Here is a 26,815-nt window from a genome sequence, read left to right on the forward strand (position 1 = left end):
GGGCGGCGCGCGCTGCACGTGGCCGCGGCAGGTAAGCGGCGGCGGGACGGGCTGAGGGGCGGCCGGGCCCGGGCTGGCCCGCCGAGCCGCTCCCGGGGTCCCAGCCGGGCGGTGTCCGTGCGGGCGGTAACCAGGGGTTGTCGCCGCGCGCCGCTCGGTCCATCTCCCGGGGGCAGAACCCGAGCGGGATGTGGGGTGACCCCCCCCCCCCCAGTCCCGCCTGGCGAGGCCCCTGGCATCGGGCTCAGGGGGTCCGGCTCCTTCCCCGGGGGCAGAGCGCGCCCTTGGGCAGCCCCGGGTCTGTCGGCCCGGCGCTCGGGGAACACGGGCGGTCCCGGGGGGCGGTCACACCCCTGCCCGCTTCGTGTGAGCCCCGACACGCGCGCGGGGAACGGGTGTGGGTACCCCAGGGTGTCCTGCGGGACTTGTAAAGGACCTTGGCAGGGTGTCTTACAGGAGGCTTTTAAATCCTGTGGATTAGTTATTGATTAAATGGCAGAAGCTCCAGTAAGAGTTAGGAGGTTTCTCAGCAAAGGCAGGAGTGTCCCTGGGTGGGTAGCAAAGGCTTCTCTGCTGTAACCTGCTCAGGGGCATCAGTGTCCCCAGAAAGGCTGGCAAGGATGAGAAATAGCAAAGAGAAGCACATTCAAGGTAATAACTAAGGTGTCTTGAGGGGATCCTGTAATGCTGAGTGAGCAATAAAGTGGTGTGAAGTTCAGTGTTAAATAAGTGGAAAGTCATAGATAGATGGAAAACCACCTTAAGTATACTTACCAATTTTTATACACCTTCTGTCATGTAGGAGAGATTTTCAGAGGGTCTGTATTTCTGGGAAAATGTCATGCTTGGCAGCTGTCAAAAAGACAAATAGAAAATTACAAACTAACAGGGATAGAGCTAAAGAACAAGACAAAAAATTACCCCTTGACCACTCCAGTAGACCATATTTTCAATGCTGCATGCAGGTCTGGTTCCCTCCATCAGGAGACCAGATTGTGAAATTGGAAAAAGAGTACCAGGGACAACGAGAGATGTGGAAAGGTTTCAGAATAAAGGAAGACCAAATAGACCAGGACTTGCATCATCTTGTTGAAGCAGTGCACTAACATCTTCATTTCATTTTTTAGAATGATAATAAAGAAAAAGAGAAAAGAAGTTCATGAGGAACCTATACAGAAAAAGAAAAAGGTGAAAAGTAGAGGGAGCCAGACTGTCATTAAGATTGAGAAAGATGTTCAAGCTGTCATTAAAACTGAGGATGATGACACAAAAACAAAGGGAAGGAAAAAGGAAGATTTTAAAGAAGATGAATGTTCAGACCAATTTGAACTGAAGAGGAAGAAGAAGAAGAAGAAGAAAAAGAAAGCTGCCTCAGAAGCACATTCAGAAGGTTCTGTGAATGTAGAAGGCCATCTGGATTCAGATTATCAAGAAGAATCAGAGAAACAAATTAAAGTTCTCAAAAAGGAGAAAAGAAAAGCCCGATATCATTCTTCCTTATCATTGGAGAATAATGAGAGTAGTGATGGGGAACTTTCTAATCATTGTACAGATGGTACTAAGGAAAATAAATTTGCTTTCATAAAAAGCAGAAAGAACAGTGCTTTGAATTTGGAATTGGATGGTGAGGTAGCTAAGAAAAAAAAGAAGAGAGACATTTTTTCTTTTTCCCTAGAGGACATCCAGGACAGTGAACATGAACAGTTTGAAAAAGTTCATAAAAAGCCACACAGATACATTTCACAAGAAGAAGCTTTTTTGAATAAAAACCAGGGAACAGACATTATCCAAAATGATGGGGAGAGTTTTGCAAGACGAAAGAAGAGGAAGAAAAAGAAAGATAAGTCCAACTCTGTTTTACCACATTTAGATAACGAGGACAACATCTATGGAGTCCCTGATGGCCCCAGTGCATTAAGTGATGTCAGGAAAATGCAAAGAAAGAATTCCCAGGAACTTACATTGCCAGACAGAGAGGAAAAGGGCACCACTGGGAACTCTGGAAGTATCAGAGAGACCAAGAGAAAGAAGAGAAGTAAAGATGTTTCTTCCTTAATATATGAAGATAATCAAGACTACAGTCACAGAGTTCCTGATAAGGATCTCCCAGCACAGCAACAAGTGGAGTCTGAGGTAGAAGAGCTTTCTGGGAAAAAAGCCAAGAAGAATATTAAGGATAATAATGAAGTCATTGAGAAGAAAAGGAAAAAGAAGATTCAGAAAGAGGAGGAGGAGACAAGATATTCAAAGTTTTCTTTAAGCAATGACAGTGCATCTAAAAGCCCAAAACTAACACGGCTAGAAAGCAATAAAAAGGACAAAGAGAGTGAAAGGAAGCAAGTTGCATGTGTCAGAGGGGACACTGTAGAATGGGTATTATGCAACAATAATAATGTGCTTTGTGACAGAAAAAGGAAAAACAGAAAAAAAGCAGCACCACAGGACTGTGCTGAAGAGCCAGGTTCAAAAGCACACATGAAAAAGCCTAAAATAGAAGACCTGGGAAGTGAGGCACTGGTAAGTTGTAAGAAAAGGTACCTTTGCACCCTCCTGCTAACCAATTGAAAGCTTTTTAGGTAGATAGGTCCCTATTTTGTGGAGGGTTCTGCCTGTTCTGACCCTTAGGTTACATTTAGATCAGTAGAGGCCTCCTCTGCTCTGGGTTTTTGGATCTACTGATTTCAGCACATAGTAGTTGTGAAACACAGGAAAGGATTTTTCATGCCTGCTGCTGTAGCAGCCAAGTGTTTCAATTGTGAAAATGTAAATTTTACAACTAACAAGTATTGACATGAAAAGAAAACTAGTGGGGACAGTTCTTCTGTCCCTCCTTCAGTTGCTCTTGGCAAAGTGGCAACACTCCCGTAAAGCAGGATTTTAATACCATATCGTTTTTTATCAAGAACTTTGAATGTGTGGCTTGTTTAAAAGTTAAACACTGGTTAACGAAGTATCACTGAAGATCTTTAACCTAGGGATAGAACAGGCCATAGCACTTGCTGCCTCTCAAGCACACTTCATGGTGTGTGTAGCACTTGGTGTGCACTCATATATGCAAGTTTCTTTGTGTTCTGTGCAAACCTGGCAGCTTTCTGGGATCTAGTGCTAATAATTAAATACAGATTTTTATAAGCAGATTTTGCAGCCTTTATGGAGACCCAGATACAGGATTTTTCCACAAAAGTTTCTGTTGGGAATGTGTAGGCTTATCAGTTGTTAGATGAGCAGATGTTTGGGGCTTTTTATTTAGGTTTCTCCTTTTGATCTTTCAAAGGACAAGGTGGTTTTATTGCTGGGATATATTTTCTAATTAAATTGACATTACCTTTTTGAGACTGTTGTCTGTTATTTTGAGTCTTGCAGCTGCCCATGTTCTGTGGAGGCAAGATAAGCCTAACAATGACAAGTAAACTTGCTATGAAAACACACCTTGCAAACAATTGAGAAGGGTGTAGGATGATGCATATTTTGTTTCTCTTTGCCATATTTAGCTCTGTCTTTTAATAATAAAAAAGTAGTTCAGAGAAATTCTGAAGATTGAAAAGTCTGGGTAAAGCAGTTCTAGAGAAACCTAGAGAAACCAAAGACATTGCTGTAATAAATGGCTAATAATGTCAGTCTTGCATTTACCTGTGCCACAGTCCTGAACCATTTTTAGTCTACACTGTATCCCACACAGTGCTGCATGCCTTGAAAAGCCCTTTGTTGGGCCTGTGCAGCAAGCAAGAGAGTAATATTTTTAAGATAATGTAGAGTGATACCCACTTAATATTAATTATTGGTATTTTCCCCATTGGATGCCATTACAGTCAGCTTGGGCAGAAGAAGGAGGGGTTTACTTTGAAATTGCTTGCCTGCAGATAGCACAGTCCTACCAGGTGTGCTCCCCTTCCATGGAGCTGGGGCAAGGCTGGCACACCTCCAGAGTGGGCAGTTCTTGCCACACTGTGGCCTTCAGCAGGTGAGTGGCATGCTTGAGTGGGCAGGGCTGGAGGGGCACCCTTCCTTCCTTGTTTGCCACTTCACCTGCCAGCTACAAAAAAATACTGCAGCTGTTTGCAGAATCCTGTCACAATAGCTTTTCTGCTTGTTTTAATAGATCTGAAAAGACAGTACCAGGCCATCTAGAAGTAAATTTGGTTTGGGGTTTTTTTGGAGGGTTTGTTGTTTGGGTTTTTTTCCCTTTTCAGCCAAGAGGATGTGCTCTCCTTGTTGCACTGTTCTCCTATTTGTAATGGTGTGTTTACTTGTATGTGTGTAAAATCAATGTATAAAAAGTAGCTTTGGAAAATGAGGTAAATAATTCATGGCTTTAAATAAAACTGTAAACCCTCAAAAAAGTAACAGCAGCTTCTGCTGACAGAAGTACATTACAAATCTTCCATGTCTTAGTGTTCCCTGGCTATTTCATGCTTGGATTATTGTGTTAGTTGTATCAATAGATCTTTCCTTTGGCTACATTTCCAGGCTGGTCTAAAGCTTATGGCTCTAATTTACCACTGTCCTGGAGTTATTACTTACCCTGTCACATCAGGTGCCCAAAAATCTTGCCTTTATTACAAATTTGGAAAAGAAAGGCTGAGGACAGTGATCTAGAAATGCCAGTTAATGGGAGCAAAAGCTGCTGAATGACTGCACTTTGTGGAAGAATTATCAGTGTCTAGCTGCTTGTGGCCTCTGCCACTGATTTACCTCCTGCCATCCTGCCCATCCATTCCTGCCACAGCTGCTCTGTCTCTTCACATCAGCTTTCTGTGCCTTGCTCTTCAAGGTGGAACCAACCTGCTGTTTGCTGCCACTGCAGGAGACACTTTCTGTATGTGTCACACCTCTTCTTGTGCTCTTCCCAGACTGGAGGTTCCTTGAAGACCATCATCTGCTCTGCATTTGTACAAGACAGCACAATGGAGCTGCTTCTTGATTGTCTTTTTTTGGTTTGTTTGCATGTTTTTAAGTGGTTGCTGGGATCAACATGCTTCAAGCTTGTCTGGTACTATCAGAAGGGCCATTATCTTGGCACCATTTTTTAATTATTTTTTTTTTCCTTTCACTCTTTGTGTCCCTCATTTCAAATATAAATTTCAACTTTTAAAAGACTGTTTAATTGGAAATGACCCTGCCTGCCAACATTACTGTATGTACCAGTGATGTTGCCAGGTCCGTTTTAATGTGTGAATTTAAAAATAAAATCCCTTATTCCCTTTGTTAAAAAGAAAGGACAGTATATCCTCAAATTTTTGTTATGCAAGCCTTGGTGAGAAGGTCTCTCCAAGGAAATGCACAGGTTTCATTGCCATTAACAGCTTAGATCTGACTTGCTTTTTGCCCCAGAATAGTACTACTGTATTGCTTAGTGTTTGTTCTACATTTGTGGTGAGAGTTGTGTAAATTCTAATTAACCACAATGGATGGAAATACTCATGCAGGTTTTTTCCTGTTTTACAGGAACATGTGGATGATATAACTATTGTGCAGGAAAAAAAAGGAAACTGTGATGAAGTTAACATAGACAAGGTATGCTTTGTCTTAACTGTGTAAGATCTAAAGCAAGTCAGCATTTAACATATGCATAGAAAAAAAACTGCTTAACTGCTTGTCTGTGCTAAGTTTTCTCTAAATAGAGCTCTGCTTAAAATGTGCTTTACCTTCCATGGGTTAAGTCCAAAAATGTACAGCTCCAATCAATGTCAGAAGCTTCTAAGTAGCTTATTAGGTTAAATACAAGTTTCTTTGCCTCTCACCAGCACTGGCAGTTTCAGCGTAGCTGTTACCTGCAGTTAAAACATTAAACACATCTGATACAGCAAAGTGTTAATTTAAAATACTTGTAGAAAAATCGTGGTTCTTGAGTTGCAAAATTCTGAAGATAACCAATTCTTTTATTCTTCCCTTTTCACTGTGAATTAAATTAACTGCCATTTAACACACAGAAGATAGTGTCTTGTGCTATTTTTTCTGATGCTAGGTGAGGCGGCAGGCTCTGCAAGAAGAAATTGATAGAGAATCTGGCAAAACCAAGGTTATCAGTCCCAAAGTGGAACAGGTATGTATGAATTTAGACCTTGATCTGATGGAAATACTGTTTCCCAGTGCAAGTTCCTGAAAAAGGCACTGCACTTTTTTTGTATTTGGCTCAGGTGCACAGCTTGGCACGGCTGTCTTCCTCCTGATTGTAAATTTAATAGAACAAGTTAGTACAATCCCAAGAGAATCTGGGTGCTGACCCGTTTTAACTCCAAGCACTGGCATTGTACAGAGCTCTAATCCCAACCTCTGTTCTCAAAACATTGTCTCTGGTTCCTCTGGAGAATGAGCCACAATGAATTGCTACAGAATCATTTTCTGCTTACTCTGAAATAGTAATTCTAGGCTATGAATATAGCAGTCACTGAATTGTATCTGAATTGTTACCTGGAAGACTTTGCAGACATTCAGAAAGGGGTGCACATGTAAAGGTAAAAGGGATGACAACTGAAAAGGCATGTGTCTGATACTTTCAGTCAGTACTCTCCTAACTTCTACATCTTTCCTCCACCTCTTTGAAAGATGAACCTTTATTCTCTGCTTTTGCATCCTACTCACCCTGCCTCCTGACAGGTTTACAGTAAGACAGAAGAAACTGTTGCTGTACCCCCCTGTTCAGCAGTGGTAATGAGGTTCAGGAGGAGGGAAAGCTTTGCTGGTAATTCAGGATTTTTAGTTGTTTTGCAAGACTGTCAGTCTGCCTAGGAAGTTGGAATATACCTCAAATGAATGCCAGAAAAACCTGTAGGTTTTTACATAGTGGGAGGCTGACTCCAATAGCTCTGCAACTGCAACTATCTAGGAGTCTCTGAAATAACTGAGAAAAATTACATCCTTGGCAGGGGATTTCAGCTTTTTGGTGCTGATCTGTCTCCGTTCAGTAGTATGCAGAAGAATAGAAGCCATGAAAGCTAATTCATCAGCTTTACAGAGAGTGAGCTGGAAATGCTGCAGCAAAAGCTGTGTGTAGTGCCTGCCAGCAATTCACTTAAAAAAAAAATTCAGGGTTTGACAAGCCATAATTATTTTTGCATCTGTGCAGATGTCTCCCATTCCAAAGGGAGGACATGGATCTGTGTGTGCATGTCTGTGTCACAGACCTGGGCTTGTACAGCAACTTGTCTTGGAGCAAGATAAAAATACTGAAGTATTTGTGGATCGTTTTCTTTTAATAGCAGGTATTCTGGCCTGTGATAGTGAATGATACTCCAGCCTTGCATTTTGTAACTTAAAAAACCTGCTTGCCTGAAATACTGTGTAGTGTGCTGTGTGTCCTGTGGGCTGGCTAGTGGAGAAGGGCTGTTTCATTCAAGCTACAGCTGCTCAGTTGGAAGGATTTCGGGCTTATATAAACATTTCCCTAAGTTCACGTTTTTTCCTGTGATGTAGCCAGATCAGTTTATTTTAATTAATGACCAAACATTCTTCCATTTAATATCACACCCCAATTTAAAAAAAAAAATCAGGAGTAGCAGTCCTGCCAGAAAGTTACAAATGACTGCATAGCTCTTAGCTATAGCTCAGGAGTCAAGTAAGGTCCTTAGATAATGAAGTCTGTTCTTAGGTAAGCCAAAAGTTCATCAACTTTGTAAATCATATGATGTATTTTGAGTTATTCACAAACAGTTGAATTCAGATTTTATTTGAACATTACATATATTCTTAGAAAGGAGCCAGTATCTTTGAACTAGTTCAAAGAATACAGTGAAAGGCAGAGTCCAGGAATGGTGAACTGCAAGGGAGGGGAAGCTTTAAGAGGACTGTATTAAGTCCTATGGAAAAGGGTATGCCCTCAGGTTTTGCATCCATGCAGTTATTTGTGGTAATTACTGGGATGAGAATGCAAATACTACTTAAAGCGTATTAGCCAGATGGAGCACTGTCTCCAATAAGGACATAACAAAACACTGCAGGAAACAGCAGCTACCTAACTAGGCAGCAGGAAAATGAAAAGATAACTCTATGAAGTGACAGTGAAAGAAAAAGAGAATTAAGTCTGGCAATTGTCTTAGAATAAGATAAATGACTGGGCACTGTCTGGCTCTGAGATAGGTAAATATCATCCAGAGAGCAGGGAAGTCCAGATTCCTAAAGACAGAAGGAAGGGAAATTCTGAAAGTCCATTTAACCCTGTCTGCAGGTTAAATGAACTGAAATGCTAATAAAAAAACTCATGCAGGGTTCTTTCATCCTCTTATCATGTCCTTTGAGAGATACTACCCATGGAACGACTGCTTCCCAGCTTTGTCAGCCCTGTCAGGGTTTGGTAGCTGGTTCTGTTCTGATGGTACACAGCCAGAAATTGTCTTCCTGGGTCTTGGTATTATTTAGTCTCAGCGTTAACCTTGTTTTGCTTCACAGAACACAAAGTTTGGCCAGTGGAGCACGGCTGCTTTTCAAAGTTCTGAGGAAGAAATGAAGTTTTTTAGACTGATGGGTGGCTTTAAAAAGGGCTCTGTGCCTTCCCAAAATCTCTCAGCAACTACAACCAAACCAAACATGGCTCTCAACAGGGAAGGGGAGGAGAAGTTACAGCAGACTCTGAAGATGGAATTCGATAAAGCAATGGACTTGAAACAACATAGAGGAGTTGGTCTTGGATTTCAAACTGCTGCCAACAAAAAAGTATACATAGACAAATACAAATCTAGATCTATAAAATTTGAAGATTAAAACCCTAGCGTAATAAAAGGAATGAAAATGCAACAGGCAAATTTTTCACTTGCCACATCTTTTAAGTTGAAATAAAATACAAAATGTTTGAGGAATTCGATTTATGAGGCACTTTCAGTACAAGTTTTCAACTGCATATACCAGATTATGTGGAGCTGGGTCCTCACTTCAGCTGAACAGTAAGTTTTTGAAACCTTTATGTTTTCTACAAAAGCCTTCTGCCAAGACTGAAGATACCCAGGCAATGCCTGCAACAAGTTGCAACTCAGTAATTTTTTTTTCAATTGCTGATTTCATAAACATCTTACCTGCATCTTAGTGATTCAAAAAAAATTTAGTATTCTGTAAAATCTTCAAGTTTTTCCACTCAGTGAGTGGTGGAAAGTCACAGTGTTTTACTTTGAAGAAACACTACTAATATGCCTACAAATTTGATGAGGGGAGACTTGAAACTCAGAAAGTAGTTTCTTAAGTGTTAGCATCTTCATTACAATGAATAGCATTGAACATCCTCTGTATTTCAGCTATGCTCTGGCAGTTGGATTTCAAGCAGCAGCTGTTCATCTGTAAATGAAAAGTAAATATTTTCTGGATAGCAACACCAGATGGGGATCTAGACTTCCTAAATTATAGAAAGCAAGGTAATTTCAATAATGTGCTTATTTGATTAATTGTACATCAATCTGAATTAAATTTCTCACCTTTGGATATTCAGACAATCTGCATCCTCACTGGCTTTTTAGTAAGACCACAAAAGATGACAGTGCACTTGGGAATGTTGTGTTCAGAATGCAAGGAGCCAAAGCAATCTTGTTTGAAATTACAAAAATATAGTGAAAAGCTGTCATGTGTTTTATTACTCCCTGTGCCATTTGTTAAGGAGACAGTGTTAAGTTTCACTGTAGCTCTGATTCTTAAGCAGAGCAAGGTGTCCATGCCTGCTGTAGTATAATAATGGTCCACTTGCAGGGGAACCCCACCACCCCAGAATTAGGTTACTATTTCTTATCTAGCTCATTGTTTTTCTGCCACTTTACCTATCCTTTTTGATAAGATCACACCAACTGATCTACTAAACTTCCTGCTCTTTTAAGGCAACCTTACTTTCCTTAATAGTCTGTTCCAGTGGACCACTCTACCTGAAAGCAGCTGCCTCCAGCAGAAAATACACTTAACAAAACAACAGTTGTTTCCAGTGCTTTTTTGGACAACTCCTGAGGGACTGAAAATTATGCAGAGGCTCCAGCTTAAGGGTTTGCCATAAATCCATTCCCATACCTGGGAAGAGGGAGATGCTGAAGCACTTCCTGCATGGTCTGAACTTGTCTTTGAGGAAACCAGCTCCTTAAAAGTGTCATTAAAAACCACCCCTCCCTCAGGGTGAGTCCATTTGCCACCAGTGCTCTCAAAGCTCAGCAACTGGCTTCAGCCAGCTCTTCTAGACTTCAGCTGTTGCTTTACTGACATTCAGGTAGTGGAAGTTCTCTTTTCTGATTTAAGACAAATGCTGAATTCAGACCCTCAGCTAGTTGCCTGGAGAAAAAAAAAAAAAAGAAAAAAAAAGAGTTAAAGGAACAAATACAAAAGTGTCAACTAGGGACAGCATGTACTGCTTTCTGCTGCAGTCTTGGATGTATAGTGACTGGTCTTGCACTGATGGAGCTGCTGAAGGTGATCTAAGTCCTTGTCTTTGGATAAGGACTCTTTTCCCATCTAGAATTGCATACCAGTGTGTTGCTTGACTATAACTTTGTGGATGGCCTGGCACCTTGCTCTTGATAATACTGTGCACATGAAAATGTTGTGATTTGAAAAACAAGACACATGCCTGGGAGAAGAACTGTCAGCTTTTTTCAAGCAGTCCGAATTGGTCTGGCCTGTGTATTTGCTATATACAGAAGAAAGAGGAGGTCTATAATAAGTAGAGTGCTTTAACTAAAAATTCTGCTCTAACATGGAAGTAAGCCAAAAGCAGTTTATTAGAGAGGCTGCTTTAGCTTCTAAGCTAGATGTTTACAGTTTGCTCCTGATAACTAACCAGAGCTTTCTGCCTGTTGTAGAGCTATTTTTGCACTAATAAAAACAGCAGTAAAACATCTGAAAGCAATTCTCATGGCAGTCTTGCATCAATAAAGAAACCAATGTTGTACTGTGCTCAAAAGCTAACAGACAAAAATTGGTGTCTGCAGGGGGAAGAAGAAGGGTTGGGACACTGGTAAGCCTGCCAAAGAGTTTGCATTTTGCAGAATCTGCATCAACTCCACACTGGTTTCAGAGCAGTACCTTTGCCCCTGGAGGGCAATTCCTGCCATACCACAGCTGCTTGGTGGGACCCACTTGGTGGTTTAGGGAGCTCAGAGTTTAATCCCACTTACCCAGTTTGTGGTTTATGTTTCCAAGCCCAACAGGAAGAATAATCTACATGCTGTTGAGAGATGTTTTGTGCAGCTGCAGCAAGAAGGAAAGCTAAATGAAAGTGGGAGAGGATAACGTGCAGTACTATGATTTCATTATCTGTGTGTGCTTTATACAGATCTAAGGAAACTCGCTGTAATTAGCTATGCACTAAAGGCTGGAAAGGTTCTGTATCAAGTTGATACCTCTTCATTATTATCTTGTATTCCTGCAGTTTTACTCTGCTTACATATATACACCAAAGGGTCCTAGTTCAGTTCTTTACAGCCTTAACACAAAATACATAATTTTAGATTTACCCTTTAATAAGCACTGAGGAGATGAAAAACAAAAATAATGGTCTAATAATCTGGGTGGTATGTATTAACAACGTTCTAACTCATTAAGTATATGGTTCTAACAAAACTGATTACTTGTTTAGCCTTAATAAAATATTTGTGTGCAAAAATGTATCTTCATGTCTATATAAGGATTTAGGTCGTTCAAATACTTACTACTAAGCAATAGATGCAAGGTCTCAACATGGTTCCTTACCATGGGACAGAAGTGGTTGAGAGTTAAATTTTTTAGGTGTAACGGAAGTACAGGTAACTAAATTCCACAGGAGTAAGGTGATAAATTTGCATATGCAAAGAAAAACCCCCAGAACCAACAGATAAACTGCACATTGTTTTATTCCATGTTTCAGTGCACAAACGCAGAGTACTTTGCATACATTTCCATTTTCCTTTGCAGACAGCACGTAAAGACTCCTTCAGTTTTACAAAACTCCATTGAGCTAAAATGAAAGCATAAACGTGTCCATGAAAATGCATTGTAGAAATTAATACAGTAACACTCTGGCCATCCTTCTCCTTTACTGGAACTGACCTGACAACTGTTGGCAGCATCCCAAAACAGAAAGACTCAGTAGGATTACGATATTGCAAAGCTGCTTTCTACAGAGGAGAAAGACTATTCTGCAAGTGGGATGAAGTTTGGAGGCTGTGAATTGATCCGTGCAGATTATCTTCTTCCTTTGTTACTAAAATGACTATAGATTAGATTTGGAAAGGCTCTTGCAACCAGAGAGGTTCAAAATACTGACTAAATCAGCATTTAAAATAAGAATATAGTGATAAACTGGAAAGAGAAATTCAGGTTAAATTATTGCACGGAACAGTTTTACTTGCATCCAGGTAAATCTGTCACACTAAGTAAAATACAATTAACTCCTCCAGTCAAAATCTATGTCAGGGATTTTTGGCCTTGGCTACATGCTCCCTTGTACAGATGACTCCTTGGAAAAGAGGCATTCATCAGGTCCTGGATGGCAGAGGAAGCCGAAGGGCCAAGTCTGTGAAGTGACTCATTTCAGGCTGCTTGCTTCGCCTCTTGATGTATTCTAGTGCTTTGGCCTGGGTATGAAAGGAAATATTTTTATATTTTTAGTGTCTTTGTCTGTTGTCACTTAATTCAACTGATGTGAAGGTGTTTTAAAAGACTCATGATTTCTCTAAATTTCACAGGTTTCACGAGCACTTGCATTTCTTACTCTGCAGCTTGTTATTATGTATTTCTCTAAAAGGCTCTGGAGTGCACTTTCCAAGCTTAGACCATGCAGTTCCTCTGCTATATAAAAATGCTGTATTTCTCTCGAGGATAGTTTTCTGTACTGAATAAAGTTACAGCACCCAACATCTCCATGTTCTTTAATGTGTGAAATACATTTAAAAGTGCTAGAAAGACAAAGACTACTTGAAACAAGCTGCTTATTCCTTAGGAAGCATTTAAATTATAAGTTGATTTTTTTAAGCTCATTTAACTCATTTTTTTAATTTATTTTGAGCAAACTTGTAAAGAGATCAGGTTTATTCAGATCAAGAAAAATTTACCTGTTCCCAAATGAGTTGAAAAAGATCTGGAATTCATTTGTATTATCTGTTTTCCTTACCATGGTCTCAGTGTCAGCAAAGCCATGTTTCTGAGCAAGATTCCAGAGATTGACTGAAAGCTGGTTTAGTTTGTTGTTCCGCAGATCCCCGTGAGCTAAAATAGTGTTAAAGAAATAGAGTGCCAACTGGCTCTGTCGCTTCAGGGTCTATAATGAAAAGAAATTCCAGTATTACCATATAGTCACCCCAAAACATCTGGTATGACCCTTCTGGGTTCTCTGAACTCTCAGAAGTGCAAGGCACAGATGCTCATTCTGCAACACAGCGATAGTTACACAAGAATATGGGCATAGTTTCCATTCAAAATGCAACAAGGAGTGATAATAATGAATCAACCTAAGTTGCTGTAAATAAAGTGATTACACAAGACTCTTACATCTCATTCCACTTTGCCACTGCACAGTATGTAGCTCTGACAGATTTTTAACTGAAGACTCCCTACAATTGTCTAGATATCACCCTCCCACCAACCAACCTTGCATTTACAGCACCATGGCTGTATATTTTTTAGAGAGACCACAATCATCAATCCAGACTAATGCAACTTCAGGCTATCTCCAGCAGTCTGTTCTACTTTTATTTATTTAACCAAAGACATTTTCCCCCTGCTATTCCCTCACTAAAACTTTGGTGATATCAACATACTTTCTCCATATTTGCAGCTACTTTGCCTAAAGATGCTGAGGAGCACCCCTGCTTCATGGTAATCTACCATGGAGGAGCACCACACCCTTTGGCCTCTGCAGTGTTCTTCTGGGGCACAGACAATCCTGCAATAAGCTTACAAAGTGCTACCATCCTGATTTGGGGCGAGTGGAAAATGAAACTAATTAAAATGCTATTTTATATTTTGTCTACTCCTACAAGATGAGTTTTAAAAGGTTAAAAGGATGAATTATTATTGGATACATCTCAGATGTAGTGTTTGTTTATACTGCATTGCTGCAGCTGTTGTTTTTTTGCTCAAGAAAGACAAGATACAAGCTTAGCTCCATTTTATACGGAAACTACAGCAGCAGAGTAGGAGTTAAAACATCAGCTGAGCACCTCCATTAATGAACTTAACACTTAATTTCAGCTCTCTCACTTCAATACATGTTAGGGTAGCTAATACACAGAGTTCAGATACAGGAAGAATGAGGTAGAGATTGGGTAAGAGGAGTGCAGTGAGCTCTGTGACTTGTGTTCTCCTGACACAATACCACAATCCTGCAGCCTCTGCCCTTTCCCTAAGGGACTCAAAGTAAATTAATTTCTCACTGCCAGCAGGAGAGGTCAGATGCTATTAATCAAACTGAGCTATCACTCCTCCAGATAAACATGGCAAAGGTGAAAGCCATGCCATTAAAAGAACTGGCTGACTGGAAAAGAGGACACAGCATGCCCCAAACTAGAAGCATCAGACTGCTACTGTACATGTGACACACACAGTAGATTTGTATATGAAGAACAAACCTGACACATCAGAAACTGTGTGCACGCACACACACATATTGGCAATGTCCAGAGCTGCTCAATGCCCCAGAAGCACTGAATGAATTACATGAAACTACCAAGAAGACAGCTCTTCCTGGAACAGTTACCTACGTTAGCAGTTTCCACCCCAAGTAGCTCCATACTGTGTGTATGGGCTAACACTGCAGCCAGTGTTTGGGAGCACTGAACTGAACTCCCTACCACAGAAATACAACTGATCAGCCCAGGCCAGTAATAGCAACACAATGAGCAGAAATAAAACTTAAAAATAGACCATTAAAGGGAAAGTGGTTATGCATAAATACTTGAATATTACTGTAGCATTTCTCTTGTAGGACTAACATCCTTCAGGGAAAAACAGATACAGGATACAACCAGTGAGCCCATGTTTTCTGCATTACTCACAAGGCCTTCCACCAGGAAGCCATCTTGGATTGGCAAAATAAGGTGTTAGCTACACTGGACAGTTGGACTACATGATCTTAAGAGGTCTTTTCCAACCATGACGACTGTGTTATTCTGTGATTTCCATAATCTTTTGAATAATGCTTATGACAATGAAACTAAAAACAAACTACATCAACCTAGAGTGTGACCCTTCTGTCCTAGCCCCTCCACCAAAATGCAGAGCAATGTCCAAATTCCATACAGTGTAACAGGAAAAAAAAAGGATCTTTCATATAATGGACCATGTAACTTTGTATTTCACATAGTTCTGTCTAGCAGTTAAAATATTCCTTCCTCTAGTGACATTTGCCAGACATCTATGTCATATGGACACCTTGAGCCTTCTGTTGGAAGAGCACTTGTGCCTCTAGATGTGTTGCTGCTCTGAAGGTGCATCTGCAGCTGCTCCCACAAACAGCTTTAACGAAACTGGCTCTGACACTTGCTAACAGTCCATCTGTGGCAGCACAGAGCTCAGCATGGGCTGAAAGGCTCCTCCAAGGTACTAAATATATCAGTCTGGGTCAAGTCTACACACTGATACAGCATCTGTTTGCTAGCATTACCTGAACTATCTAGCCTGAATTTAATTCCAGCATTACTATGATGCTGGTGGTTACATCCTTGTGATCCAAATCTAAATATTCTCAAAGCCATGACAGGCAGCCTTGCCTTTCCTTAACAGCTCTCACATGAAGCCCTTTGGTAACCTTTTAACATTTGCTATCTCACTGGAAAAGATCATGAATGCCATGAGACAGACCAGGTTTTCCACTCTGTCATTACACACCTGTCCCACCATGGGACAAATGAAGCACCAACAGAGCTCACAGGAGTCCATTCATGATAAAAGGAAATAATGATCAGAGAAAACACCAAGAATCAAGCTGCAGCTGGGAGCTCATGTGAGAATATGACAGGATGTATATGCCATATTTCACCACTCCTCTAGCACACAGAGATGGTCAGAAGATAAAGTGCTTTCTTTTGGAAACAACCCTTGAAAGAGCAGTCCAGAACCTCCCTCTGGAGCAAGGAGTCTCAGTGACAGCTTCTGCTGGCTCAAGGTGCAGTCATACACCTCTTATGGCAGCTTGAAACATTTTGCTCCTAGTTCTACACTGGCACTCACACAGAGAACTCTGTCCAACTCTGCTTCAAACACATGTGAAATCAACTGAAGTTTTTGTAAGTTTATATAAAACCAAAAATCAGTTGTGTTAAAAGGAGAAGCCTCAAAAGCACAATCAGGAATTGCTTTCTAATGCTCCATTTTTGATACTTTACTATAAAAAGTCCAGGATCTATGACATGGTACAAGGGAAGACTGCCATCCTAACATGGAACTGCCAGGGACACAACATGCTCTTAATGTTTTGGATCAAAAGTGGTGTTTGAATAAAACAAACTCCATCTGGACTTCTATCACTGAGTAGCAAAAGGCAAGGTATTTATATTTCTAAGAAACCTGGAGCATAAGATTAGTCTTCCACCCACATAGAGAGGATTCACTGATACGTGAAACAGCTACAACTTGCCAGAACTGTCCAGAACTGAAAATGTCCATTCAAGTATTTAACATAAATGAAACATTCTCTAATACTGTGAAAAGACCACACTGTGTCAACATAAGATGCATTGTTCTCTTCCAAATTGCCATTTTGGTGAAAGCATTTTCTTGTGAGAAAAAGTTATTTTCCTGTATAGCTTTTAAAGGAAACAAGCCAATAAAAGCCCAGTATCATCAGAGGTTTGTTCATTTAAATAAGCAGCCAAGCAGACTGATAATAAAAGGTCACCAACACTGACACAACCCAAATATCACAGAGCTTTTATGACAGGTTCTACCTGAGAACAAATGAAGGTCTCTGACAATAATCTCACTGCCTCTTTCCTCAGCAACAACAGCTTACTCAAAAAATAACTCATTCTTACAAAACAACTTTGTCTAAATCTCTCAAGGACTTTTACTCAACAAAGCAAAACAAATGCTCCCCTTCTTTGTAAATAAGGATGGACGGAGGAGTGAATCCAAGGCCACAGAGGCAAAGGCAGAGCAAGGACCTATATCCACGCTGCTTAGCTTTAAATCCAGTTTTCTATGCAGTAACTGCTTCAGTGAAGTAACACAGGATCTCATCACTGCTTGAAAGCAGGGAAAAAAAAAAAGCCTTTCAGAAACCACAGATTTCAAGCCCTACGAACATTCCCACCCACATACTCAATACAGGAGTAAAATGCAAAAAATCCTCAGAATACAACCCACAGTCCTGACAATTCTGTTAAAAATCTCCTTCCAATACCCACTTGGGCATTCTTAGCTGTGCAAGAATGGTTGTTTTATGCTACTACTGTTCTGAAAAAGAACTGCTGTTCACTGTGGTGATGTGTACAATGACATAGAGGTATTTGAGGAAAGATTAGTTCATCTTAGATCTCTAAATTGCTCAAGGAAGGATGAACAGGATAGCAAAAGCAGAGAAAAGGCTAAACTTAGCATAGTGTCTTCCAAATATGTATCACTTAACATGTTTTGTATTGGCAAACATGACAGGCTACTGTGCAAACAGGCTATCTAAAAAATTCCATTGAATTAATTATCCTCTGCCCTCCCATTGCAGTCAACAAGCCACAGGATTTCCATCGTTACACAGCAGATGAGCAAGGGGTGATTGGGGAGCTGTGGAGGGGTTCAAACTCAGAAACAGGTACATGAGCAGAACACTAAGTTCTCATTATTTCAGTGACACCAAAAACCTTAGTCACCTGCCTTCACATACAATCCATTAACCTGTATTTGATGTCTCAGAGCCTCTGAACTCCAGTCAAGAAATCCAATATGCTGCTTGGAGTTTATTTTATATTGAACAAATATAATCCTGTACTAAAAACAAAGTAAAGCCAAAACACCCTCTTCCCTCCCTCTGCACCTCTCTCCTGACTTCATCCTAGTGTCTGGGATTCAAATCTTTCACCAAGTAAAGGTGGTTTGACTGCATTTTACCCAGTAACAGACTGACTGAATTCTCACTTTGCCCATTACAGTACTGGATATTCCAGGGTGCTGTTAATTTGCTAGAAAGAAAATAGTTTATTTACAGAGAGAGAAAGGTGACAGGAGGAAAAAACACAAAGGACAGACATGAAGCAGATTTTAGGCATAACTGCTGTAATCAGAGGAGTGACCGTGGCACTGTCTCCAGCTCTCTACCTTAGGCCAGTAATTGCAATACCAGCATCATGGAGCTCATTATAGGCAGAGAGACTCTCACAAGAAAAAAAAGTCACCCCATAACTAGGCTACACCAGTACTCCAGCCATTTGATTAGAAGCTCTTACCTCACAATGCTGCTCTGCAGTCACTGATCTGTACTGCAGCAGAATCACACACATGGTGCCCTGCCACATCACACCATGGGGCACACCACAGCACCTTCTGCTGCTCCTTGGTGCTGGCAGACCATCCACGTGCAGCACCAGCTAAGCAGGTGACTTTAGTCTGCATCTTAAAAACATATTCTAACTGCTACATGATCTCTTTACATCATTATGTCCTTCCACCACAAGCCTGCCTATGTGATTGACTCACTTTTTAAACAAGTAAAAATACCTAATTTTCTCACACTGTAAGGTTCCTGGAGCTTTCTGAAAGACCAATGCCTGGTGAAGAAGGCAGTCTGCTTAGTCAACTCCAAAATAATTTCAGTTTTGTACTGAATTAAGCTGAGTAAGAACATACCTCCTCTTTTCCAAGGGTTTTCAGATGATCCAGGATCTGTGCTATCACTGTTTCACACAGTTTATTAATTTCAGCCAGGAACTTGGAGTCTCCACCATACAGGGTATCATTGGAATCAACTGCAGAGATTAATTCAAGCTTAGGGCTGGCTAAAGAGTTATGCATTTGTTTGCTACTGAAAACAACAGCTATTTATAGAAGACCAGATTTGGAAGTTAAAAAATGAGCCTCCCTCCATGAAACACAAACAAAACAATCTTGTTTAAGTGCTTACCACTTGGTTGCCTACTATGTCCTCTTGGTTTTAGGCACAAAACACCAAAGTCACAGATAGAAATTCAAAATGTGTATTTTCAATGTCAAAGCCCTTAAAGGAATTAAATTTTAATTTTACAGAAGAGAGCTCTTGAAGTTTGTAGAGCTAGTATAATCGTGATTTTAAACACGATTTTTTGGCCTAATTTATTTATGTTTCACTAAGAAATAAGTTACAAGACATTTGTAAGTTTAAGTGTATTCTGAGTAAATCAGAGAGCACGTAAGTTAAAAGGTGAACCTGTGTTTCCAAGTAAACTTCATTTTAAGAAGCTAAGGTACATGGTCCAGCTAGGAAAAAAAAAACATCATCCAACTACAGGGGGGAAATTAGTAATTTATATTGCCATGCTTCTCTCCATTGCAATTTCTCATCTGGGGATTATACAGTTATTTTTGCCATATATAAAACTGAATGAATGAAAAAGCAGCTAAACTATGTTTCCTTACAGAATTTGAACAGTAGTTTTACTGTAGAGTAGTTGCTCAACTGACAAGTATTTTCTGTGCTGCTAACTGCAAGATATGTTTTTTGTCATGGTTGGTAACTCTGACAGACTATTCACCAGAAGTGTGGAATATATTCCAGCCTGCTTCTGTGAAAGCCCTGTGCAGCTAAAAGAAAAAGCCAAACTATCTTGGCCTCTTAAAATAACTACTCTTGCCAGGATTTTTTAAAAGATTCAGTTAATACTCTACCTTAATTTAATAACCTCTCTATGATCAGAAGGCAATATAAATATTATTACAAAAATAAAATGCAAAATCTTTAGATATTTTTTTTTTTTAGCTATTCTGAAGATTTTCATAAGTTACCACAATTTCCAAAGCTGAAAGCCTGTCTTCAAAGCAGCAAATACATCATTTAAATAATCAAGACTAGGCATTTCATTTTGAAAGCTGTAATTTTTCATAAATGCAGACAAACCACCATCAATATGTATAAATCAAGTTAACACTAGACTAAAAGAAAACCCTCCATATGTATCAAGTTCTAGTATTTACTTGAGAAGTTTACAGTTCTAAGTATTTGCATCAACACCACCAGGAACAAACTAAGTAAACCACCCTGCACATATTCACTTTAAAGAACAGACTGTACATCTGTTTGGCATCCATCTCCTGTGATTATGTGAAGTTACAATATTTGGATCTGCAGAGGAAAAAAATCCATTCTGTAAGACTGACTACCAGTGGTCTTCATTAACTAGACACAGGGATAACACAAATTGCATGGTGGAATGCAAGGATCCAGAGCCACCCCCAGGTATTACCTTTATCTACATGGTAGATGTATGCTTCTTGAGTCATTGCAGACAGCAGATGTAAAACATTGGTATAAATCCTGACTTTGTCATCACTGTTATCCTCCCAGGTATAATCCTGGATCACATTTAGTAATCCTCGCACAAGAAACAACACTCCTTGTTCTGGATGGTCCTTCAGAAAAGAGAAGAGATAAATCAAAACCAACAACACAACACACCAAAACAAAAAATGGGATTATTTGTGGTTATTCAGGGGTTGAGAGCCACAGTATTAGCTCTTTAAAAGCTACAATACAGTTTAAACCGACTACTCTTCTGAAGTGTGCTTCCTACAAGTTCTTTTAAAAAGTCATTTCAGTTTCCATCTAAAATGCCCATTTGACCCATAATCACAAACTTGAACTCGACAGCCTCCACAAACTTTGAAATGCTTTGTTTTCTAGTCAGGGGGGAGTAGTACAAAAATAATTGTCTGCTTCTTAACAGCTAGGCTTCTAAAATTAAACACACTGGGTAGGATTTTTTTTAATTAAAAATGTCAGTAAGCTATAGAAACAAGTATATTACTCATATAATTATGAGTTGCAGAAGAACACCTACTCTGGGAAGTCAAAGTTACAGACAATCAACAATCTTTTAATATGAAAAGAATATAATTATAAAGACATCTGCTTTACATAAGCTATGAGGTTTTTTTGCAAGTAGTTTGAATACTGCACTCAGCTTATTTGAAGCAGGCAGTTGGTGCAATCATACCAACAAACTTAGGATAAAACACAGCCCACTGGAGACATTTCTTTCTGATCATGTATCCTGTAAAGTGAATAGGAGAAAAAAATATGGAAGCTAGTTTCTGAATCCTGGTTATTTTATGCAAGATCTTTTTTCATTACTGAATCTGAGAGGCTGGATCACCCTCCTTTAATCATCTGTTAATGACCCCAGTAGTTTCTCTGAGGAGCAGTGGACAGCAACCACACTTGACAGTGGTAACCAGCCTTTCCCTTCTATCAGAACACTTCCCCAGTGCTGAACATGCATGGCTTGGGAGGCCTCTTCCACTGGAAAATGGAGAATACACTGCTCTGATATTGAGGATTTGGACAGCACAAAACTGTGTGCTGCTGCACCAAACATAGTCAAAGAAGGAGGAAACTGGAATAAATGTTTCAGTGAGGAGGAACCATCTACTTTCTCCAAGAATAAATTAATAAACATCAAAGGGTTCATTTTCTAGTTATTGTTTTCACTCAAATGATTAGGTAACCTGTAACAAAGAAACTAACTGAAACTAAAAGAAACTAAAGCTCTTTTTCCCCTCCTCAGGTGTTAGATTCTGCGTGCTCAGCTGAAATACCACTTTTAACAGTAAATTAGCAGTAATTCAACAAAAACACCACTTAAAACAGTAAATGATGTTTGCACAGTTCAGTGATGGCTAGATTTCACTCTACCCTCAATCCAGCTAAGTGCACGATGCTACTGAGAGGCAATGCTCGATCTCCCCCCCCCCCCGACAACTGTTCTGCATTGGGGTGTGGGATTTTGCAGCTAACGATCAAATGGGCTCAGCTTCCTCATGGAAAACTAACCACTGCATCTACCATTCTCAAAAGCCCAGTCTACTCTAAATGTTTAAACAGGAAAGTCAAAACAATCCATGTGGCGTAGTCATCATAGCCTGCGTGCTGTTCACACACACACAACTTACCGGAACAACTAATAAGGTGGAAAAAAAATTACAAAGGAATTCCAGCAGGAAGGCATCAGAAGGTCGCATCTTTCCATCTACACTGATCATTTTTGGCACTTCAGGAACAAGGCTCACTGCAGCTTTGAAAAAAGCATCAGCTACAAAATAAAAACACAGTCGCTGTGTTACCACTCCAGCTGTGATGGCAGCCGTGGCTGTGACCCACTGACTGCTCCGAGTTTGTTTCAAAGAGACCACAGAAAATCAATGTGTGTTAACTGCAAAGAAACTGGAGACTCAGCAGTCAAAATCTGTGATCATTCAAGTGATACTATTGGGTTTTTTTCAAAAGAAGTTCACACATCACTCAAGACTTCAGAAATTACAATTCTCCTTTGCTTAATGAGAGGACACCATTTTTTCAAATATTTTGCAGATAGTTTTTTAAAAAGGCACACAGTTTAAAATTAGTGTATCTAAATAAATGCTTATGCCAGGAGAACAGGGAATTCAAAGTGGGGGGAAAAAAGTGTATTAGATCACGCTAACTTGTTCACAAAATCATTCAGAATAGGTTGTTAAAATATAAGGAAGTATGAACAACTTCATTTCTCAAAGTATTTACAGTCTTTAAAAGTCAAATACTAATAGAATACCAAAACCTGAGGTATTGCTGGCTGCTCAGATAAAACAATTCTTTCCAAGAATCACAATATGGGAATTACAGATACCATCCACCATTAAGGTCGTGGCACAACAGCTATTAAGAGATTTTTCATAGCTCTTAATTAAGTCTCTAATCCTACCAAAAAAGCACAATACCCCAACAACAAAACCACTTGACCATCAATTCCTCAGTTTATTCCATTAATATTAACAAATTACAAACAATATTTTACCTCTTAGCATATACAGGAGGTAGTCTAGGGCGAGTTCACAAAAAACTCTCTGACAGGAACATTCTTTTGCACTTTCTTGGCTACATTTCAAAATATCCAAGTATTTGAAGCATCCTTCAGAATTAATACTGTATTTTAATTTTACAGGAACAGAGACTGAGGCCATGAAAATAAATTTTAGCAAAGAGAAAAAGAGAATTCTTGGTGAAAGCCAAGAGGTCTTAATGGGTGGGATGGGCATTTATTTCCCAGAGCACAGCTTGCTCTGGAAAAATGTATTTGAGCACATGAGACTCCAAGCAAATTTGATAAATATAGTACCAACTGATATCTAATTTAAGCTTATGAGGAATACCAGGGAAACATGTGCTTTGGAAAAACTGTAATTCTTCTGACTCTTATTTCTTTTCAGCACGAGTGCTGAAGCCCTTCTGAACTTTCCAGTGCTTACAACACAGACCCTTTCAGTCAAACTTCATACTTCCTTTCATTCTGCACATTTATTTTGAGGTGAAGGAATGCTTTTTATTTCTTTCAAACAAAACATAAGTTTACAGAGCTAACCTAAAGAAAGGCAAGTAATCTTTTTCTGACTTTTATTAGAAGGAAAGCAACAGCAGATGCTCATTCTAGCACAATAAATCGCTGTTGCTTTCACAGTTGTCTCAGCAGAAAAAAAAAAGTGCATGCCCCAGATCACCATATAATCAAAACATGTGACCAGACGAATGAAAAAAATGTGTCTCAGAAAATAGTCTGCATACCAGAGTACCCATGTCTGTGCAGAAAGCACTCCTGCCTTCTAAGCTACTTCCTGATGGAACAGGAGTGATTTGTGCAGCAGTCTCTGCAATGAAAGAGCTTCAAAGCCCCTCATCTTAACTTCCTGCCTGCTCTCCCCCAGTAATCACAGTCCTAAATACTCTCCTCTAAACTTCTGCCCTAGCACAAAACCAAACCCTCTTAACTTCACTATGAATAACTGCAATTTCATTCAATTTACTCTTCTCGACCTCCTGCCACTGCTGCAAATGAGAGCTGCCTGCTCGTATTTCTTGAGCAGCTTCAGAGACATAAGCTCCCTCATTACACCTGCCACCAGCACCAGCACTCCCAGCTCCTGTTCAGATGGCTGCTGCTGGGAATGAGGAGAGACCTGTCCACACCCCTGGCAGCTCGCTGGGCCCTGCCCTTGCTGTGACAAGCTCCACTGTGCTTCCCTGTTTTCCCTCCATCAATCACCACGGCAGTGACAGAGCTGCCCCCTCCCCGCGCCAGCACCGGGAGGCTGTAGGGCTCTTGGCCCACACGGCTCATCTGTTTTCCTTGCCTTGTTCTCCCTGCCCTCCACCCAACACAGCAAACAGCATAAAAGCAGTTAGTTGCATTCTCTATTAAAGAGAAGGAACATTTACTTTGGTACATCCAGCAGTGCAGGCAAAGGAGAGTCTGTTCATTCCGCTGTGAGTTCAGCCAATCTGTGCTAAGCTTAAAATGGTTGTTAGGCTGGAACACTGAAAGAGCATTCAGCCAAGGTACATGCCTTGTAGGAAGTAAAAATAAAGCAAATTCACATTACTGCAAAGGTCTTATTAGGAACTTTGCTGAAAACGAACTGTCCTCCAAACACTCCCACCCTACTCACTCGCAGAGAGGTGTCAGAGTATGTATCACATCTCTGAGGTTGGAGGAAAAGTTTACTAAATAGGATGTCTCAGAAGTGTTGTTTTCTTAATAACCATGAAATAAGCATTGTTATTTAATTCTGAATTACACTAATTATGACATTACGCAGCAGTGCTTTCTCTGTATCTTTTAAAAGTCAATTTATAAAGCTATTACTGTAGAGATATTTCAAGAGAAAACCATGCACTTGTTTTTTCTGGCTTCCAAAAGGTTTATGAAACCATCTAAAAAGCACCGAAAACCCACAATGATGTTATGTTTTGATTAAAAAAAACCAAATATGTCTTCTTCTGTTAAAGGATGCTGTTTTCTTATCTACCTGAAGTATGATACTCATTCTACAGTGAGCCACTGTTACATTGGATAAGGGGAGAGCAGCCTGTGCATTACAGCAAATCATCATGATAAAGTCTTCCCAGATGGCTGTTAATATCTTGTGCAGTGCTCCGAACATGACATACTTCATGCTTCACTAAATTTATCCTTTCACAGCAGCTCCTTCATTTTGGTTGACCATAATCCTATAAATCTTTCCCCCCAGCATACATGCTGACCTTCAAGCTATGAAAACCAACAATCTTGGATATCCAAGTCAGCAGTTCCAGTAATACTCTGCTACAGAAAAAACAAGTGAAACTGGTGTTTTGCTGTTGCAAACATTCACGATGGTACATTTACACACACAATTATACACACACGTAAGTATATGTACCTCCATATATTTCTATATAGCAAACTCTATACATATAAAAATTTAGCTTACGTTGTATGTGCTGCATCTATGATGGCCAATTAATCGGTATTAATTCAAGATTTCAGGCAAGCAAAAAAATGAGGAACAAAGCCATGAAAAATGGGAAAAGAATTAAGCTCCTTAAATTCACTCTCAAAGAGCAGAAGGGAGTTGGTGTAGGTATGTCAGACTCACTATTTATAGTCACAGATACAATTACAGAAGGCTAAGTCCACCCAAAGGACAAAACCAGGGACCATGCGCCATCTTCTGTGTCCACAACACCTTCGTGTCCTACAATACTGTCAAGCATATTTTAATACTCCAAAGATTTTGCTTCCACATCCAACAGATGTTGGAAATGTAACGAAGCCTTGTACTCTAGTGCAAAAAAATAATGGGAAGCAAGTGTGGGGTTTCTTGTTGCTTTTTTATTTTTTTTCTGGTAAATAAATTAACGCATTTCTGTTTTGACAACCAAGCACTGCAAACATTTGGAACTCCTTCTCCTCACACTGGTAAAATCTCTGTGAGAGTTTTGTCACATTGTTGAAAAATGTTTTTCCCTTGAGCTATTGAACATTCTCTGTCTGAAAACCCCTCTACACATCACTTCCAATCCAGAAACTACAAATAATTATTTGAAGTAACAAAGATAAAAAAAGAAAATGAATGTGCTACTGCTTGGTGAACTGGAAGGTACTGTGTTATTTCATACTAAGTATTAGCTGCAGATAGAAAGGTAATTATGTGGATGGAGCTTGCTAGTGTTAGCTTTAGGAATAGCTTGATTATAGATTGTGAGCATGGCCTGGGTACTTCCAGACAAAGGCACACAGAAGCATCAGTGGAAGGGAAGATTCATACAGTATGAACAAGAACACTGGATGGAGGATATTTTTTTCTGTAATCAGTAAATGCAACACATACCACTCCCCCCAAAAAAAACAAAAAACCAAACCCAAACAAAACAAAACCACAAAAAAACAAACAAAAAACCAACAACAATAAAAAAAACCCCACACAAAACCACACAGAAATTTCAGCCTGCCTCTCTAAATTCTGTATAATCCCTAAAGACTGTGAAGTAAATTATCATCAGCTGTCTTTAAAGAGAGCTCCCTTAGTAATACTGGAAACTCTGAACTAATATATACTATAGTTAAATAATGTATTTTCTCTTGGTTATTATGTTGTGACAGAAAATCAAACCAGCAGACACATGGAAAAATAGAACAGTGGAGAGTCAATCTGGTTTTTGCAGAGGCAAATCATTCTTCAGAAGTCTCTCAAATTTTCCAAAGAACCAGGAAGTTTGTGTTTACAAGTGACCCAGCCAATAAAAGTATTTAGATTTTTAATAAGCATTAAACAATGTCCCTCAGACAAAAGGCTCTTAAAAAAAACTAAGCTGAAAAAAGATAAGGAGAAAAATCATCCTGAGGATTCATAGTTGAAAAAAGGATGAGGTGGGAGGGGAAAAGAGTGGGAATAAAAAGTTTTCACAGTGGAG

At 39.8% G+C, this 26,815-nt stretch overlaps 2 protein-coding genes across 6 annotated transcripts in view; one reads left to right on the plus strand and one right to left on the minus strand.

The window, feature by feature from the left end:
• Nucleotides 1-2: 2 nt before the first annotated feature.
• Nucleotides 3-12,791, plus strand: KNOP1 (lysine rich nucleolar protein 1). The gene is made up of 5 exons (XM_051632673.1): nt 3-31; nt 1,128-2,517; nt 5,446-5,514; nt 5,966-6,043; nt 8,386-12,791. The coding sequence occupies exons 2-5, from the start codon at nt 1,129-1,131 to the stop codon at nt 8,695-8,697; spliced, it is 1,848 nt and encodes a 615-aa protein (XP_051488633.1). The 5' UTR covers nt 3-31; nt 1,128; the 3' UTR covers nt 8,698-12,791.
• Nucleotides 11,769-26,815, minus strand: part of VPS35L (VPS35 endosomal protein sorting factor like) — a 51,459-nt gene continuing 36,412 nt past the window's right edge. For 4 of the 5 annotated variants that reach the window (XM_051632660.1, XM_051632659.1, XM_051632661.1 and 1 more), the window contains 5 exons: nt 22,003-22,142; nt 20,298-20,463; nt 18,709-18,827; nt 13,046-13,192; nt 11,769-12,509 (listed from right to left, as the gene is read on the minus strand). In XM_051632660.1, the coding sequence (XP_051488620.1) occupies nt 12,411-12,509; nt 13,046-13,192; nt 18,709-18,827; nt 20,298-20,463; nt 22,003-22,142 (671 nt within the window). In that variant the 3' untranslated portion in view covers nt 11,769-12,410. Of the gene's footprint in view, nt 12,510-13,045; nt 13,193-18,708; nt 18,828-20,297; nt 20,464-22,002; nt 22,143-26,815 lie in introns of those variants that run through there. The other variant, XM_051632663.1, reaches the window with a different exon arrangement.

The sequence above is a fragment of the Apus apus genome, chromosome 14, assembly GCF_020740795.1.
Source record: "Apus apus isolate bApuApu2 chromosome 14, bApuApu2.pri.cur, whole genome shotgun sequence".
Lineage (NCBI taxonomy): Eukaryota > Metazoa > Chordata > Aves > Apodiformes > Apodidae > Apus > Apus apus.